The sequence below is a fragment of the Sceloporus undulatus genome, chromosome 6 (assembly GCF_019175285.1).
Source record: "Sceloporus undulatus isolate JIND9_A2432 ecotype Alabama chromosome 6, SceUnd_v1.1, whole genome shotgun sequence".
Lineage (NCBI taxonomy): Eukaryota > Metazoa > Chordata > Lepidosauria > Squamata > Phrynosomatidae > Sceloporus > Sceloporus undulatus.
In genome coordinates this window covers 49,815,879-49,831,583 of record NC_056527.1, presented here as the reverse complement: position 1 = coordinate 49,831,583, position 15,705 = coordinate 49,815,879, and the positions used below count along the sequence as shown (strand labels likewise).

Sequence of the window (15,705 nt, the reverse complement as noted above, 5' to 3'; positions counted from 1 at the left end):
CTTACTTCATCTGTATTAAAAAGTTTTTACGGCAGATAATTGCACCTGCAAAGAACTTGGCAACTTTTATAGTTACCAGTTCCTTGCGGTCTGAAAGAAGATAATGTACATAAAATTGCTCTTTTCTGCCAGGTAGGTGTTGTAAAAGAGGGAATATATATATGGCACGAGATTTTAGATAAAGGGGGCAATGAAAAAGAACATGTCCAATTGACTAAACCTCCTCACCAGGTGCATTACCATGGTGATTGCATGGCTTTGCCAGCAGTTTATTGTTTTCTCTCCATGCATAGATGACTTGTTGCTTCTGACTTTCACAGGTAAGCAACTATTCTCAATCACTTACTGGACTCAGCTGTTCCAAAAATATCTGGGCTTAAGCATGAATTACAGGGAATCTACCTGTATTCTTCTCAATCAGAATGTTCGTTGGGTCTATACTAGTTTTTTGTGTTCAGTCTGCTTTTTCCTATTGGATGACATGTACTGCACTCTGTAGGACCACTCTTTGCCATACAAGCATCAGTATATTGTGTGTTATGAATATTCAGCTGGCACTAGGTTTTGCAGCCTCCACTATGTCATCACACCCTTTGCCAGGCTTCAGGCCTCTTTCCTGTCCTAATTTTGATTCTCTGGCAGGTTGTCATCATAAAAGACTACCTCTTATCATTTTTGCTTCCCCAACCTGCAGTGACTGCAATTATTGATGTGCCACTAGATGATGGAGTGTGAATTCTGCTGGTCTCAGAGGTCTGGGCACAGACGAAAAGGTTCTCTACATCAGTGTTCTTGAGTTCTGGCAGTTGTTAAATCTTTTTGGTTTTACGAATGACTTCCCCGAAGCAAAGTAGTTCTGATAGTTGCACACTGCAAAATTTTGCTGGAAGCAAAGGACCTTGAAACTCTAGGACATGCCCTGGTAACCTCACGACTCTACTTCTGCAATGTGCTGTACATGGGGCTATCCTTGTGCCTAGTCCAGAAACTCCAATTAGTACAAAACATGGCAGCCAGACAGGTCACTGGAAAATCTAGGAGTGACAGGATAACACCAATTTTAAAATCACTTCACTGGCTGCCTATTAATTTCTGGGCGCAGTACAAGGTGTTGGTTATTACGTTTAAAGCCCTACATGGCTTGAGTCCAACCTATTTTAGGGATCGCCTACTTCCATATAATCCACCCTACACACTCAGGTCCTCTGGGAGGAATTTATTGCAGCCTTTAAAGGCCAGACTAAGTGCAGTCTCCCGGAAGGCCTTCTCTGCAACCGCTTTCAGACTATGGAACAGCCTGCCAGATGAGATCCGTCAAATGACCAGCTTTTAAAAAGCTGTCAAGACGGATCTCTTCCATCAGGCCTTTCCTGAATAAAACCGCTCGACCCACAAAACGATTACCCCCTTCACACCAGGAACTACACTACCGCTCTGCCCATGTTCTGTTTATTATTAATTAGATATTTTAACATTCTAATTTTTAACTGTAATATGTTTAATTTCTTTTTAAGGGGTGGATGTTGTAATACTGATATAATACTATGTGTGGACATGTTAATTGTTAGCCACTTTGATTGTTTTATTCCAGCAAAACGGGGTATAAATAAAAGTTTTATTTATTTATTATTAATTATCACTGTCATCTTTTACCTGAATCTACAAGTGGAAGCACGATCAGACACCCCTCTCTGTCTCTTGAAAAGGTTGTGGGATAGTTCTCTAAACTGAACAATCTGACCCATGTTATTTCTTTATAAAATGTTAAATATGAGCTACATGGATGTGCAAGTGTAAATATGCACACTAAGTAAACAAAGTGTTTTTATTCATATATTATATTGTGTGGGTGTGTGGGTGACATCCTCATGTAGATGCAAAGGGGTTCCCAAGGTAAAAAGTTTGACTACCAACTTCTTAGCCTTTAACCAGTGAAACAGACAGATATAATATTCTTTGTGCTATGACTGTCCATTTTAGTTTTCTCACTTTATTATCAATTAATTTAGAATCTAGCTGTACTGGAAAACGAATAGCTATAATTCAAACTTCTTGAAAATTGTCAAGTATAGTCACTTTCTTGTTTGATGGTACATTTTGAGGCAGATATCAGTGTTTTTTCCCTTGAAAACAGTCTTGCCTTCCAATGGGGGGGGGGGACCTGTTCAGAGTGATGCGGATAGAATACTGTTAAAATATTGGAGGATGATTTTGTCTTTTTCCAGAAGCCTTTGAATAGATTGCAGAGCTGCCCTACACAGTTGAAAACATTAAAAAAAAAATATAAACCAGAAGTGGAATTGGACTGGGCTGGGTTTGGGTTATGCTTTTTTTTTTGGGGGGGGGGAGTATTAGAGGGTGATGGACCCATGGGCCCACAGAAATCTACCACCCTTTTTAGACAGTTGATATGAATGTGATAGAATGGCAGATACAGTGGACCCTCGTTATACACTGGGGTTTGGTTTCAAGGTCCCCCGTGGATAACAAAATCCATGAATGCTCAAGTCCCATTAAATATAATGACATAGCAAAATGGTGTCCCCTTATAAACATTGGAAAATCAAGGTTTGATATTTGAAATTTATCCTTTTTTTTAACATTTTCAAACCATGGATGCTTGAATCCGTGTATAAAAAATCTGTGTATAAGAAGGGCCAACTGTATTTGAACTAAGTAGCAAGCAAATTATTTGTTCATTGACCAGTTTCTTCTTTATCGATGAGACTAGACTAACATGTTGCCTATCTTTTTTGGGTGAAGGTCACAGAGCTGTGTATGTTGGTGTGCATGTCCCCTTCGGAAAACAAGGTCGACGGCGTCATAGACACCGTGGACATAAACACCATAGAAGAAGAAGAGAAAAGGAAACTGATAGAGAAGATGGGCGAGAATCTCCCTCTTATGGTAAGAAGTTTTGCTAGTATTTTCATGTAATTAAAACCTAGTTTTTTCTTCTCACTGTATTTTTATTTAACAGACCTGAAAACTTTGATTAATTTCTAATTACATGAATAATTAATGTATAAGTCAAGAAATTTTAGTCAAAAATTTTCACTTAAAAGGGTTTGTATTCATAATTTTGGATTTATAGCTTATTATTCTGGTTGTTTTTATTGATTGGTCTGGATGTCTATATTTGTGAAGTACTCTAAGGGCATTTTCCTATAACTGCTAACACAGGTGAAGGTAACATTGGGAGATGTATTGTCTGATTTGTTGTGTGTAATGGGTAGTCAAATTTTATGTATTTGCAAAATGACCAATCATATTTCTGTGGATTGCCATAGGCAAAGATATTATGAACCCTGGCATCACACAAGTTTGATGGTGTACTCATGCTATATAGACCTATTGTGAAGATGAATGCTGAAACATACCTGCATCACATTTCATTGTTTAACTATAGCTGTCTATATTATCAGTCAAAAGACTGCCAGTAATAAATAATTGCTTTTGCTGGCATGAAATATGATTTTTTGGCCTGTATTGCTGGGACAGGCCAGAACACAGTGGCTGAAATAGTGATCAAGCCAAATGCAAAGTGATTGTTCACCTATGGAACTTAGCATGTTACATGAACTGAGATGGCAGGTAGTACAATTCTACAGGTACAGATTAAGATTCTAACAGTGTAATCTAGGGTATAACAGCCTTTTCAAGGGGCGTCACTGGGGGGGGGGGTGGGTGGGTGGGTGGAGCACACTGCATCAGATGACACCCGAAGCGGTGGTTATACCATTGCTCCCCAAACACCTGCTTTTGAGCATAAACATGCTATGGCATTTGCCTGTGTTCCTTTTTTATTATTATTAAAATTTATTAATACATTCTAAAACAAAACATGACAACAAACAGTACACCAAAACAACAATAAATAAAGGCAATAACCCAGATAAGGCCCTGAAGATTATAGATAAAAGGTGTATTCAGGGATCCTGAAAGACATCTTTCCATAAAAGTTTAGCTAAAATTGGGGGATGTCTAGAGACTAAATTTTGCTGGATGTATTCAATAAATGGGTGCCAAATCTTATGAAAGGTCAATCCCGAGTGTAAGCCTCTCGCTCTGTTGTTATTATCTGCCATTTTCTCCATTAACCACATGTCCCAGAGTCTAGTCCACCATCCTGCAATATTCAACTTTCCAGTTTTCCAGTTCTTGTCTATCTCAAGCCTGGCAAACTAATGAGTTCTTTATGCTGCAGGGCTTTATGTTCATTCATAAAAATGGAGAATAGGAGGTGTTCCTTTAAATCATTGAATTATTTTTTAATTTAAATTTATTGTTTTTAAATTCTTTTAATTTGTTTTAATAATCTTTATTGAAGTTTACAATATTTACACCCCCAACGTTTTACATCCATAATCAGATATATATGCTTACATTCCAAAAAAGAACAACATCCCCCCCCACCCGCCCCCTTTACGTTTAGCAGCATATCTATAAATATGTTTAGGCTATGGATATGATACTGTATTTGGGTATAAAGATATAATTTTAATTTGGCTACTTATTTATGTCATTAATATTACCATTACATTCAGTGTTACACAGGAATTATGATTTATTGGTAAGATTAGTAAAAAAAGATTACTAAGGATTTTGTATGGTGTAGTATGGGAGGAGGCCAAAGTGGTAACAACATGAGTTGCCACATTGGGTGGGGCCAAAGCTAATGACTCCACTGCCCTTTTTATTACACAATTGGGACTAAACAAAAATCTTAATGCAAGTGGAGTGTGCAGCGTGATGGAGGATGGGAAGAATGATGAAAAGATCAGAGCTTGGTATTGTTGTAAATCAATCCAAGGAGTTGATGGCTTCAGTATTGGCCAGGAATATAGGTTATTTATGTGCAGTAGGTAATACAAAGATATAGGTCACACATGTGCAAGAATGAACTTTGACCTCATATGCTGTCTACTACAGTGTATATTACCACTGTGAACCAAAGATTAGGTTTGTATCTGCTTGCGTGAGGGGGCCCTGCTTATGACACATGGCTGCCTTTTGTTTGTAGAGGACAGCTGCCACAAATGAAGCCTGTGTATTATATGGCATTTCAACTGCATGTTTTAGTGACTGTTTTGTTGTTTTTTTATTTAGCTGTTTAATGTATGTACCCATATGGTATGTATCTGTTAAGACCAACTGGGATATAGTGAACTAAGCATCTGCATAAAAAACTATGGATGTTATTTTTACAGGAAAGTTAATAGCTTTGATCTCCCATGCAAATGAAATCTTGCTCAAAATTCTGCAACATAGACTCCAACCATACATAGAGAGAGAATTCCTAGAGGTTCAAGCGGGATTCAGGAAAGGAAGAGACACTAGGAACCACTTGCAAACATACAATGGCTAATGGAGTGCACCATAGAATTCCAAAAGAAAATCAGCACGAGATTTATAGACTGTAGCAAATCCTTTGACTGCATAGATCATGAAAGGCTATGGAATGCACTTAAAGACATGGGAGTGCCAACACACCTGATGGTCCTGATGAGGAATCTGTATTCAGATCAAGAGGCTACTGTCAGAAAAGAACATGGAGAAACAGAACAATTCCCAGCTGTATCCTTTCACCCTATCTGTTCAACTTGTATGCATAACATATAGTGTAAGAAAAGCAGTCTTGGACGCAGAAGAAGGAGGAGTGAAAATAGGAGGAAGGAATATCAGATGACACCATAGTACTAGCAGAAAACCTCACAGACCTGTAACACCTACTAAGGAAGATCAAAGATGAAAGTGCAAAGGTATGCTTAATGTTGAACATAAAGAAAACCAAAATAATGACCACCGAGGACTTTCACAAGTTCAACCTAGACAACGAAGAAATAGAAATAGTAAAAGAATGCTCATTCCTGGGATCAAACATTGATAGAAATGGGGACTGCCGTCAGGAAACCAGAACAAGATTAAGAATGGAGAGGATGGCTATGAAAAAACTAGAAAAGATTCCAAAATGCAAAGATACACAACTGAGCACAAAAGTTAGAATCATACAAGCCATTGTATTCCCTATTACCATGTAGGGATGTGAGAGCTGGACAGTTAAGAAAATAGGAAGAAAATCCATTCATTTGAGATGTGGTGCTGGAGAAGAGTGCTGAGGATCCCATGGACAGCCAAAAGGACAAACAAATGGGTTCTAGAGCAGATCAAGCCGGAAATCTCCATGGAAGCCAAGACAACCAAACTAAGGCTGTCGTACTTCGGACATATCATGAGAAGGAAGGACTCGTTGGAAAAGACAAAAATTGCTGGGAAAGGTGGAAGGAAGTAGGAAGAGAGGATGGCCACATGCCAGATGTATGGACTGTATTAAGGAGGTCACAGCTATGGGGTTGTAGGGATTAAGTAGAGAAATGGAGGACAGAGTGTCTTAGAAATGTCTCATCCATAGGGTCTCCATGAGTCAAGAACGACTCGAGGGCAGTTAACAACAGCAAGAATGTTAGTTGTGCTTATATAGCCTAGCATAAATAATTGTAATGTTTTTATTAGCATTATAGTGAAATGCATAATAATTTGAATTTTTTACAACTAAATCTCTCCATTTTAATTTTTATGAAGATACACCATCCCAGAGGGTGCAGTTTATTCTTGGTACTGAAGATGATGATGAAGAACACATTCCTCATGATTTGTTCACTGAAATGGATGAACTTTGCTTTAGAGAAGGACAAGAATATGAATGGAAAGAAACTGCCAGGTAACATATACATAGTTCCTTTTCCTTTTCACACATCATAATAGGACTTTCATAATCCAAATTTACATGGAGAGAACAACATAATTGGTAGAAATATTTTGAAAGCATATGACTCACTCCCCTTAAGCATTTTTCTTCAATCTCTATGATCAGTTATACTACTACTAATATATTTTATATAAGAGTTTAACACAAGCCTGTGTTGGTGAAAGAGTTAACAAAATAAGAGTAGTCGGGTTTTGATTGTAATCTTGTCAGGAGGGATACTATGCAAACCAGTTTGGAAATTTTTGATTCAAATATTGCGTAAAGAAATTGAATGAAATAAGCGAGGCTGCATTCCTGTCCTTAGTCCTGTTGAACTTTGAGTGGACGAATATCAGAAATGGTACTTGGCACTAGAAGAAGCACCGAACACTTACCATTTCAGAACAAAGCCCTGAAATGGTATGTGGTATTGGAAGAAGCCCTGAACAAGTGAAAGAGCATATATTAGGAGAATTCCCTATTGCTATTGCTGACAGAAATACTTTGGAAGGTGTTTTGTTTATATATGCTTTTTTGTGTGTTTTTATTTCAGATGGCTGAAATTTGAAGAAGATGTAGAAGATGGTGGCGAGCGGTGGAGTAAACCTTATGTAGCTACCCTGTCTCTCCACAGTCTATTTGAACTCAGGAGCTGTATTTTAAATGGGACAGTTATGCTGGATATGAGAGCCAATACACTGGATGAAATAGCAGGTTATAAAAATTTTTACTTGAGATTTGTAAAAAAAAAAAAGTTCACGGATCTTGCTATAAAGTAAATAGTATTTTTTTTCATTATGCCATCTAAGAAAATTTTTAAAAAGGAGATACATACTCTGTCTGTATAAAAGTTGGAAGAACTAGAGGAACAACACAAGGTGAACTTCATGTTCCCCCTTAGAATCTCAAATCCTGTGTTGGGCAATTTGGCAATGGATTCCTAGAGCTGCTGCATAATTATAATAGTAGTTTCATGATTACAATAAAGCTGATAGTCCAAGATGGGGATGGGGATATTTCAACATTTACCAAAGGCTTGAGAGTTTTAATGTAGACTTTATTTTAAAAAGTGAGAGCTGTTACAAGTTGTATATAAATTAAAGGTCAGTATACTTCTTAATTTAATGTTTCTTTTCCTTTGGTAGATATGGTATTGGATAACATGATTGCTTCCGGTCACTTGGAGGAATCTATGAGAGAGAATGTCAGAGAAGCTCTTCTGAAGAGGCACCATCATCAGAATGAAAAAAAATTCAGTAATCGGATTCCCCTTGTTCGATCTTTTGCTGATATAGGCAAGAAACATTCTGACCCTCTCTTGCTTGAAAGAAATGGTGAGATAAGTTGTGGCATCCAGTTTATTATAATTTTTAACAATATAATGCAGGGATGTGAGAAAAGTCAGCACAGATTGTTTAGCTTTTGTTTGTAGATACTACTGTTGTCTTTCTCCCCTTTGAGCTTGAAGAGTTACAGGTTGGGTTCAATCATTGAACTCACTCTGAATTCACTTGGTAATTGTGTTTCATTCTATCATGTTTATATAAAGATGCATTTGAAACCAAGACTATGGATATTCTTTTACATTTTAAGACTTCCGTTTTCCAGATTTTTCCGCTCTTTCTGTCATCAAATTTGGTAACATAGTAATATAATTTATTAACATCATTTTTTCCATTAGGAATAATTTGTAAGTGGTGTTTGGGGGAAGGTTTTTTTTGTCTGAAGTGTTGCTTTGGTTTCACTTGTTGTGAAAGAGAACGAGAAAGAGAGAGATGGCCTAAATCCAATTGTTAGTCCCAACTGAATAGACCTGTTGAAACAAGGAACTTATTTAAGTGTTGACTTAGAAAATTCCAGTTACTATAATATATCTATTCTGGTTGGCACTAACACTTGGATTTAGGCCAGCTCTACACTGAGACGTACAAACATATATATGCATAGCTGGAATATAGTGTTACAAGAAACCAGATAGTAATTAAATGTTTTTTTTCCCTTATTTTTATATTTCTGTCTTTGGGGTTTTAAACTCTGATGGCCACATCTTTGGTTTTTCAGGTATGTATGTTGATTTCAGGACTCTGGTTTTGATGACAGCCGTGACATTTTTGTGCCAGATGATAGTTGGACCCATAGTTGGATATAGCTAATGAATTATCCTTAGGAGCTAATAATAATTACAGAGCCTTTCTAGGCTACAATCCAAGCATTTTCTACCATATCGTTTTGTGATGAACTATGTTTAGAACTTGCTTTGGGAAAAGAAAAATAATGGTTTGTGTACTATTGTGTACTATAAGGATACTAACTGCAGATTTCTCTTACATGTTTTTTTTATGTTCTACACCAGGGATTACTCTTTTTGATTTTGTTGAAATTTGCTTTAAGAGAGTCAATTGGTATTTTTATTGACAAATATGTAGCATAGTACTGACATTTTTTGCTTAGTTTTCTCAGGATTAAAACAGTTACCAGTAATATAATGTTTGTTATTTCTATTTGGTAGATACTTTACAAACATATGCTGACTTTTTTAACATCTAAAGTTCTGCCAAAGTTCTCGAGACTTGCTTATCTCACCTGTGATTGAATGATGTTTCACTTGGAAAGAGTTTGTTATGTAAAAAATGTAACGTACCTTTCTGCTGAACATTTTCATCAATTTATTTGTTTTATCTCAGGGGAAGGCCTTTCAGCCTCCCGCCACTCTTTGCGAGCAGGTCTCTCTGCTTCAAATATTTCCCTGAGAGGAGAGAATCGTTTGTCCCTTCTTCTCCATTACCTTCTTCCTGGATCTCCAGCGTCCTCAAGGAGAACAACCCCTTTACCTACCCCACAAAGCACTCCACCCTCCAGTCCTAGGTGCGATCATGAGACAACCACAAATATACAGCCAGCTGAGCTTCAGGGTGCCGAACTTCTAGTGTCTCCTTCTAGTGATGATATCCCTAAAGTAATAATCCATCCACCTGAGGAGGATTTAGAAGCTGAGGAAAATGTGGAGAAGATGACAGAAGATAATAATGACATAACATCAGGCAACTATTTGAACTCAGATTGTTCTTGTATGGTGCTTTATGCAGCTGAATCATTTCCACTGCACAATTTTTATCACACGGCTTTAGCACCCATGAGTTGCATATCAGTCTGTTACTTGTTTGCATGCCTCGTTTTCCTTGTGTGATATTTTCTTGGAGAACTTTATGTAGTATTTTGAAATTACATGCAAGAGTTGACACTGAAATATTAACCCAAACATTAACACATTGGAAGCAACTAAATATTCTGAGTATTCATACATACTTTTTTTATTTTATAACCAAAATGAATACATTCAGCAAGTGCTTCTGCCTTTAAAAAGAGAAAGGGGCGGGGGAATGAGAGGAGGGAAACATGTTATAAATTATAAACATCAAAGTGAGAAGCCAAATGGTGGCCTTTTCCTCTTGTTGAAAACTTCATAATATCTAGTAGGCAAGGTATACTATTAGTAGCAAAAAATGTCAGGGCACTTTAAAGATCATGGTCTGAAGTCTCACTCAACTTTGCATCCAACTTAAAATTCTTCCTGTAGGGATGTAAACAATTCTTCTCTGTTTAATTCACATAAATACTCTTTTTAGTGGTTTTATAAACCTTTTGAATTGTAACAAGAAGAGGCTTCTGCATCATAAAGGGTCTTTATGTTGAATTAAACTGCTTATTTCTGTCCTGCTTGACCATTAAAAACTCTTGTTCATAGCAGTGTTTACTGAAGGAACATTTACATGTGCAAAGGCATTTCTGGTGTATTTAATTCACTCTTACATGATAGCCTTGCATGGCTATTCTGTGTTGCATAAAAGCTTTTTCACATAAGGTTGAGCAACTGTCAACATCAGAATAGGGAAAAAAGCTTACTGTAGTTGAAAGTCCCTATATTGGGAGAAAGGTGGGATATAAGAGAATAAAATAATAATAATGACAACTGATCATATCTTTTGTACTGATTAAGGCTCCTAGAGAGTATCACACTAGGGAGGTCCTGCTGGAAAATGGGAGTTAAACTAGATTCGGATTTTTAAAAAACCTTGCAAATTCGGGTAGTTTACCACAATAAGGGACTGCCAAAGTGAAATAACGCAAAGTTAATCCGAACGCAAAGCAGAGAATAATGGCAGCTTTTTTACTTTCAGGTTGTTTCAAAAGTAAAAACCTGCTGTTTTTCTCTGCTTTGCGTTCGGATTAATTTAACCTTATTTCATTTTAACAGCGACATCGTCTGATAAATTTCAGGCATTTGTGGGTTCTTTTTTGGTTTAAATCTAGTTTAGCTCCCGTTTTCCAGCGGGATCTCCCTAGTGTGATAACTTATAAGACTGGCTTACAAAGGTCAGGAATAAAGCCCCTGACATGTTTTGGTGGAAATCATGAATAATGGGGGGGAAATCCATAATTTTTTTAATGTATTGCTATATGTGTGTATTCCTGTGTAAAATGTTCTGAAAGATTTAAGACTGAGGGGTGTTCTGTATGTTTCCATAATTAACAGCAATGAACTTCAGGTAGAAAGTGAATCCTCTGCAAATGTGCAAGAAACACCTCTAATTGATATTGGATAATATTTTTCTGATACGGATAGTTTAAGCTTTGTATAATCATCTTCTCCCTCCCCCTTTTTAGTAGGGGAAGCATGTGCGACCATTTGACCTATAACACAACATGTCGTTTTGGAGAAGAATTAGACTAATGTAAAAATATCATATTGCTGATCAACCCATAATGGACATGATATCGAGAGAACTGAGTTATTAGACTTGTGCAAAGGAGCTTTATTACTTTATTCTTATAGTACTAAAGAGGTACTTCATGGCACTTCAGCATACTAGTTGAAATAAGAAAGGGAAGGCCATTGAGGTTATGCACCAGGAGTTAATTCTCAATCATGTTTTCTTGACCTGTGTCCTTGGGTGCAATGAAAGTGCATGTCCTTCACGTTAACTATTTTCTGTTGTACAAAGTATGATGAAACATGAACTGGATGCCATATTTTGGAATATATTGCTTCCCTAATATTTTCTCTGGGGCTTTGAAATGGCATTAAACTATTTGATTGGGTTCTATTCTTTTTATACATTGTCATTTTGAGGCACTAAATACTTTTTATCCAGTTAGATTTTCTATTTTGGAAAGGTATGGCCATTATAAAGCTAAAGTTTTCTTGCTCATGTATATTTCTCTAAAAGGAAAATAGAGTTGCATTGGTGGTTGGAGTTGAGATTTGATAACCCACAATAAAAAGTAAGTCTAAATCCTATTGAACTTGAGTTCAATGTAAGAGAGGTGCAAGGAAGTTCAACATAAGCGGGGTGCAAATTCAGTAGAAAGTAGTAAAATTTCAAATTTAAATCTTATGTACAGTCAATAAGTATAGCTTAGTTGCATGGCTGGAATATGCTGAGTGCTACAGAGTGATTCACTTTTCACATATATGTTTCTACTTTGTTCTATATTTTATGAAAAATGTTATTTTTGTTCCTTTTTATCTCCACACCCCTAGTATTTGGGCATGTGTTTTGCAGACATGTTCTGTTGACCACAAACCAGAACAGAAAGAGTGGGGGGAAACGTAGCAGTGAAGTATAGGAATTTGGTCTTCACCTGAATTTTGTTCATATGAAGGTTTCTGTACTTTTTTTTTTTTGTCTGATCATTATTCATAGCCTTATATGTTTGGTACTGAAAGGTGCTAGGAAGATGATAGTAGTTAGGTAAAACAATAAGGCTTGGGGAACCAACTAAAATTAAAATTCTGCAAATATTGCATGTACTTCCTTAGACTGCATAATTCTGCTTGTAGTTGTGTCTTTGTTTCATGGATAAGACTTGTATGTCCCCTGTATGTGATTTGATTACTTTTAAATATTACTCCAACAGAATTGCTCCAGAATTACTCATGGGAAAAGTGGATCCCTTGCTTAATCTTTAAAACCTAACATTTTCAAAGGCCCTCTAAAGCCTGCCTTTATAGTCCTAATGCCTAGTCAATTTGCTAAAAATGCTGATGTTCTCAGTATGTGGAATTTTTTGCTCAATACAAAATTCTACCACATTGTAAAACCAGACTGTATACTGCTCTGTCTAAACCTTCTATATATTGCAGCAGTATATCAACAGGACTACAATAGGATTAAAGGCTTTTGGATTTCTACTTGGCCAGGTGGTAGTGATCTCTAATGCCCTATGTGTGGCTAGGTGAAGACTGTTCATAATGAGGCATTCAGACTTCTAGCAAAACTAGCCTTGAATATCAGGTTGTTCCTTTGAAAAATCAAAGGGAATGGATGAAGTTGGTAATTTCCATATCTGTGTGTCTGTACATGTTGAGTTGCTAATGTTAAATTAGGGGCGAAACAGAAGGTCAAACTAAGCAGGTTTCAAGCTGGCTTTGAGGCAGAGCATGTAGATGCCGTATACCAGGGGTAGGCAACCCTTTTGAGCCAAGGGCCGGGTTGCTGTCCCTCAGACAACTGGGGGGCCGAAGCCAAAAAATAAATAATTAAAAAATTAAAAAAATTAAATAAATAAATAAACCGGGACAAATGTAGGACAAAATTTTCAAATGGAGGGCACTTTTTAAATAAAAAAATGGAGGACACACAAAAAATTTTTGCTGATTTTTAAAAAAATGTTAAGATAAATGCATGTTTCTGAAGCTTCTATAGACAATTGCCCCACCATGCCCCTCGCGCGAGACACCAAAGGCCCCGGCGGCAATCGGCAGCAGGACCAGGCTGGGGCCGGTCCCAAGGCCTCGCCGGGCCGCATCCGGGCCGCAGGTTGCCTACCCCTGCTTATACCATGAAGCAAGCCAGAAAGTACATCCAAGCTGCTGTGCTACAGGGAGAAAAGCTGGACTAAAAAGCAGGTGGATTTTTCCACTTTTCCCCAGGCAATGCACATCTTTGCATGTACGTATAAATGCACTGATGCCAGGGCGGTTCTAAAGGGCCGCACTAAACCTAATTGTGCATGTAAATGCGCCGTCACAAGAGCACATTTAAAAGGAGCAGAGGTGCTTAGCCAAACTGAGGGTGGCAATGCCCAAAAGCAAAACTGACACCTCTCAAGGAGATGAGCACAACATACACAAAACAGAGTCATAGAGGGAGCATGGGGTGAAGGGGGGGTATGATGGTACCTTGCCAACAACTGCATGGATACACCTATGCTCCAACGCCCTATCCTGGTAAAGTGTTGCACATTTGAATGTGTGCAGGTTCACAGGGATGGCCATGCAATGGGATGGCAGTCACTGGGGGGGTTTGCTCCTGTGAAGGTGTGCAGGCATGGTGGGGGAACAGTATGGTCATGACATGTGCACTCTAGCCGCCTTGGGAGTGAGGGGTATGGTTGGTTGGGGTTCAATGCAACTTCAGTAAAGGCAACTTCAAGCCACTTTTTCCTGCCCTTCTGTTTTGCCCCTTAGTAATGCTATCATAATGTTAATGTTTAATTTCAGATGGAAACTTTCTAATCATGAGATTAGAATTTTTTGGCTAAAACTCACTATTCCTATGTGGAATATGTGACCTCCAGTTTAAAAGAATATTGTGTGATAATAAATTAAGCTAAATCAGTGTACATGAAGTTACTTGCTGCTTTTCAGCTGCACAGTCCATCCTCACTGCCAAACAGCTTACCATTAAAATAACTGAAACATAATAAAGCCAATTAAAATTTATTTGGCTGGATGAAGTTAATTGAACTTGCTATGTTCTTCAAGTGAACTCTGACTAATGGTAAACCTATCATAGTTTTTGGGTTTTGGAGTTGTTGTTTTGCAAGATTTGTTTAGAGAAAGTCTGTTATTGACTTCCTCTGAAAATAGCCTACAATACCTGGTATTCCCTGGCAGTTCTCTTTCTACATGGTAACCAGCCTTGGGGCATATCTACACAGGCCATTTACACTGGTTTCCCACAGCCCTCAGGTTGCCATGTCCAGACAATGCAGGGCCAAAGCTGCAATTTGAGTATGGATTGTCTTCACATGGGAAGGCCAGTTCTGCACCAAATTCAGGCCATCCCTGCCTTAAATCAAATACATGTAGTACATGGCAGAATAAACTCTTGGGTCTGCTATGAAAAATGGAAATCTCATGAATGATGAACCATTTTGCCTCTTGAGGTTTAACTTACATTAAACCTCTGCTCACTGTTTTTCTTTTTTGAGCATATTAAACATTGAATAGATAGTTTAGGATTCACTATCATGTTTCAGCCATAGTTTTGATACCATCAATCATGGTATTCCTCTGGACTGCCTCTCTGGGATGTGGCTTGGAGGTACTGTTCTACAATGGTTCTGTTCCTTCCTGGAGGGGTGAACCCAGAAGGTGGTACTGGGGAACTCCTGTTTGACCTCCTGGCCATTGACCTGTGGGATCCCTCAGGGTTCTGTGTTGTCCCCTATGATGTTTAACATGTACATGAAACCGCTGGGAGAAGTTGTCCAGAGTTTCAGGGTGCAGTGTCATCAATATGCACTCAGCTCTACTATTCCTTCCCACCTCAATCCAAGGAGGCTGTCCTGGTCCTGAACCAGTGTCTGTCTTCAGTAATGGACTGGATGAGGGCAAACAAGTTGAAACTTAATCCAGACAAGACAGAGGTGCTCCTGGTCAGTCGGAAGGCAGATCGGGAAATAGGGATCCAGCCTGTGTTAGATGGGGTCACACTCCTCCTGAAGACACAGGTTCACAGTTTGGGGGTACTCTTGGACTCAGCTTTGAACCTGGAAGCTCAGGTCTCTGCTGTGACAAGGAATTTTTTCGCACATTTAAAACTTGTGCGCCAGTGGCACCCGTTCCTTGAGAAGCCAGATCTGGCCACAGTGGTACATGCCTTGGCTATAACCCGTTTAGACTACTGTAATGGGCTGTACATGGGACTGCCTTTGAAAAGTGTTTGGAA

At 38.1% G+C, this 15,705-nt stretch overlaps 1 protein-coding gene across 10 annotated transcripts in view; it reads left to right on the top strand.

The window, feature by feature from the left end:
* The window catches only part of SLC4A7 (solute carrier family 4 member 7), a 109,091-nt gene that overhangs the window by 47,741 nt on the left and 45,645 nt on the right, over positions 1–15,705 (top strand). For 6 of the 10 annotated variants that reach the window (XM_042476554.1, XM_042476558.1, XM_042476556.1 and 3 more), the window contains exons 3-7: positions 2,764–2,907; positions 6,583–6,721; positions 7,302–7,462; positions 7,894–8,082; positions 9,433–9,789. In XM_042476554.1, coding sequence (XP_042332488.1) covers positions 2,764–2,907; positions 6,583–6,721; positions 7,302–7,462; positions 7,894–8,082; positions 9,433–9,789 — 990 coding nt within the window. Of the gene's footprint in view, positions 1–2,763; positions 2,908–6,582; positions 6,722–7,301; positions 7,463–7,893; positions 8,083–8,189; positions 8,810–9,432; positions 9,790–15,705 lie in introns of those variants that run through there. The other 4 variants (XM_042476562.1, XM_042476560.1, XM_042476559.1 and 1 more) reach the window with 2 other exon arrangements.